The 3,808-nt window shown below is 46.0% G+C and overlaps 1 protein-coding gene across 1 annotated transcript; it reads right to left on the bottom strand.

Annotated features, from left to right (window-relative positions):
• Positions 1-1,298: 1,298 nt before the first annotated feature.
• On the bottom strand, positions 1,299-3,605 carry adra2a (adrenoceptor alpha 2A). The gene is made up of 2 exons (XM_022755613.1): positions 3,346-3,605; positions 1,299-3,162 (listed from the first exon to the last, which is right to left on the bottom strand). The coding sequence occupies exon 2, from the start codon at positions 2,968-2,970 to the stop codon at positions 1,708-1,710; it is 1,263 nt and encodes a 420-aa protein (XP_022611334.1). The 5' UTR covers positions 2,971-3,162; positions 3,346-3,605; the 3' UTR covers positions 1,299-1,707.
• Between the last annotated feature and the right edge of the window lie 203 nt (positions 3,606-3,808).

Here is a 3,808-nt window from a genome sequence, read left to right as displayed (position 1 = left end):
TTAGTAATCGTGTTTTTTTTTCCGCCTTGTTGTTGTTGACATCATCCCACAGTCTCCCACAAAATTTCTCCTCCAATTCAAATTGAACATGGAGTGTCGGAGCCACTTCAGCAAACTTGTCTGTCCAGTGGGAGCTCACCCCATGTGTTTACATGTGCTGCAAATACACATGCACATTCTCACACGTATACACTCGCTCTTTCTCACAGGCTCACCACACTTACACACTTTGTAAACGTGCAGGGAAACAGCTGAGTACGAGCACACACACCAGGCTCTGCTGTACGAGGTGGTGGAAATACTGATAGAGAAACTCCCAGAAGAACCGCTTAGCTTTCTGAGGATAGTGCCGCTCAGCTGTCTTCCTGACTGTCAAAAGGAATGCATCTGCTTACACTACCTCCACAGGGAAAAGATATAGTCTCTGTATTCACTGCACAGATGATAGTCGCTCCTTTGTTTTATTCACTCGTTCTCCTTGAGCCGATAGAGAGGGCAGAGTAAAGAGAGGGAGAGAGACCAGTCAATCAGGTTCTGGTTTGACGGGCTCCATGTCTTTACTTAATGATGCATACCGTGGTAACACAAAACGGCAAATGAACCGTTACTTCTCCTCTTCCTGTGCCTTGCATTACAACTGTATTCATCATTCACAGTTGATTCATGAACTGACTCTGAAATCTGAAGCCTAAGCAAACACACTAGAGAGAAAAAAAAGATTAAAAATGTAATTTAATTTTCTGACATCTCAGATAAAGGACCTATATCTAATCACAAACATGATTAAACCAAGGACCAAAGAACATTTGCACATATTCCATTCAGGCTCATTAAGAGCTAAGCTCTTGCAAAGGTCAGATTCAACAGACCGGAGAATTTGCACTTTTCTGTTGGAGTACAGCTGAAGGGCTAAACTCTGTTCTCCAATTCACGGTACAAGAGGACTTGTGGGTTTATCCTCCTCATCCACCTTTTCACACCTTCACATGGATCAAAACAGCTTTTCATTTTCAAAACTCTCACTTAACACCTTTTACTGAGAGCAAATTTAGACTCAAATGTTACCTATAGCTGACTCTATTGCTACCCTTTTCTCTGTTTCCTAGCTTCTATTGTTTGTGTGTGTGTGTGTGTGTGCATGAGTGTGTGGATATGTGTGTCACAGCACAGTGTAACATACAAAATGAGATAAAGTCACCAACCTGATGCTTTAGCTTGCTTTGGAGCCTTGAGACCAGTTCAGGTAATGGGTTTTATTCTTTAAAGAGCTGACATTTTTCCCACACTTTGTCATCATCATCATCATCATCATCATCATCATCACCACCAAAATCAAAATAGAGACAAATATTCAGACAGGTTATTTTATATAGCATACTGTGGTAAATTACAACACATATCATGGACTTCACAATGTTTGTTTCTTTTATAAAAATAAAAATAACATTTACAATAAAAACATGGTTTCACTGTGGTGTTCTGTTCAGTTCAGACCTCTCTGTGTGTGATCGTGGTCGGTGTCGAGGCTGTGGGTGGTGGATGTTCTGAAAAGAAGATGCCGCACGTAAAGCTCATCCTGGGAAAGCCTTTTCAAGCAGTTACACCTAGAGCATTCACAAGCCAGTGATCCATGCACAATGGTCTATGTACTTTACAATTTATGTACAACAGTAGAAAAAAAAAGTATGTACATGAAGATGGAGTCTGTCATACATATCTTCTGGTGTCCCTCCTGCACAGTATCTTTTTAAATGACCTCCTAAAGTCATTGTTGAAGATGGTGTAAATGATGGGGTTCAGCGCACTGTTGCAATAACCGAACCAGAAGAAGAACTTGAACAAGGTGTCGGGTACAGGGCAGGACTCACACAACGTCATTAGCATGTACGTGAAGAAAAAGGGAAACCAACAGATGACAAACACTCCAATGACCACGGCAAGGACGAAGGTGAATCGCTTTTCCCGGTTCTGGCGGCCCTTCCAGCGGCTGCCTTTGGTGCTCGGCGCCCGCCTTTGGACGTCATTGTCCCCCGGTTTGATTTGGCTCAGTTTGGTTTTCCCCTTGGCCGATTTCTTTTTGATTGAGCAGGGATTGTTCACTTTGTGGTCAGACGACGACGACTCATCAATGTCCACCCCGTTGACCTCTCCTTTCTCCTCATCTGCTCCTCCTTCTCCTTCCACCACTTCCTTCTTCAGCTCGATGTCCTGCTCGCCATTCAGTTTCTCATGGCAGAGGCGGTCATCGGCACCCACGCCGTTCTCCTTTGGGTTGGCAGCAGCGATGGTGGGCGTCTTTGGCATCTCCTTCTGCTTCCTGTCTCCTGGAGGGGCCCGTGTCCTCTTTTTAGCAATCTGGTAGATTCGCACGTAGACCAGCACCATGATGACACAGGGGAGGAAGAAGGAGCCAATGCAGGAGGAGATGACGTACCACTTATCAGTATTGATCCTACACACGCGGTCCTTCTCGTTGTTTTCTTTCTCCATGGTGATTAGTGGCGGGAAAGAGATAACTGCTGCAATGACCCACACGATGAAGATGATGCACTTAATTCGGCGCGGCGTCCTCTTTAGGTTGTACTCGATGGCCTGCGTGATGGACCAGTAGCGGTCTAAGCTGATGGCACAGAGGTGGGCAATGGAGGCGGTGCAGAAAAGAACATCAAGTGCCAGATATATTTCACACCACACCTCGCCAAAGTACCAGTATCCCATGAGCTCATTGGCCAAGGAGAATGGCATCACGAGGGTAGCCACCAAAATGTCCGCTGATGCCAGAGACACCAAGAATAAGTTCTGCGGAGCCCTCAGGGCTCGGCTTGTAAACACAGCTATGACCACCAGCACGTTACCAAACACTGTCAGCAGGATCATGAGCCCCACCAGCACAGTGAGCGGCAGGGACATCTGGAGGCTGTAAGAGGCCACCTTTGGAAGAGTCAGGTTGGTCTCGTTGTTAAACTCCATTGGAGCAGATTGGCCCACTTCCTGGGTTCAGAAGAGGTTAACAAATATCATCCACCAGGAAGGACAGAGCAGGGCTGAGAAAGGCAGGAACTGAATCACTCCTCTGAAGCTTTCCCAGCCGGATTTCTCTCTTTCATCGTGCACTGCCTCCACAAGAGTAAGCACTAATTATTTAAAGTGCTGTCAGTTCATCTGAAAATATGAGGAAACAAGAGGAGAAATTAGATCTGTCGGTGCTACATACTTACACTTTACATTGACACTTATAACGTGTCTTTTATGTTATGACTATTATAATGAGCTCAAGCATTATATCAGCTCTCTCCCTTAAAAACACTAAGAAAAGAAGGCATTTGAAGTGTGAAATAATCTTACCTGGGGCAACCAGCGGTGACACAACCTCTCCAGTGCCAGAGACGCACGGGCATGAAAAAAACTGTCAGTGGGTAACTTCTTTAGGCAGATCAATAGGAAGCAGAGAAGATCCATGTGGCAGCTGAGGCGTCAACTCTTTCCTCTGTGTCTCCTCTCTCTGGACACACTATGATCCCTGTACTGCATCTAGTTGTGCTCAGGAGCGGACCTAATAGAGAGCTAATCATGTTATCCCGGGCGCTGCCGTGCTGCTGTCTGCGTGTGGAGTCTCTCTCCTCAGTGTTAACCAGTGCGCCACTCCCTCTCTTTATAGCCCGCACGCTGCAAAAAGTGTCCCGCTCACCGGGTCACTGTGCGTCCACCGAGTGTCAACACCGACAGACATGTGGGTCTGATAACATGGGACACTGAAGGCAATAACATCAGCTGGAAGTAGAACAGTGACGGGGATTAAAAGCAGGAC

This window comes from Seriola dumerili, unplaced genomic scaffold, assembly GCF_002260705.1.
Source record: "Seriola dumerili isolate Sdu_G_001 unplaced genomic scaffold, Sdu_1.0 BDQW01000230.1, whole genome shotgun sequence".
Classification (NCBI taxonomy): Eukaryota; Metazoa; Chordata; class Actinopteri; order Carangiformes; family Carangidae; genus Seriola; species Seriola dumerili.
Note: the sequence above shows the minus strand (reverse complement) of the source record. Positions and strands in the feature narration are given on the sequence as shown.

What these genes read in the sequence shown, in the direction of transcription:
- adra2a (XM_022755613.1), bottom strand. Translation starts at nt 2,970, where the DNA reads ATGGAGTTTAACAACGAGACCAACCTGACTCTTCCAAAGGTGGCCTCT.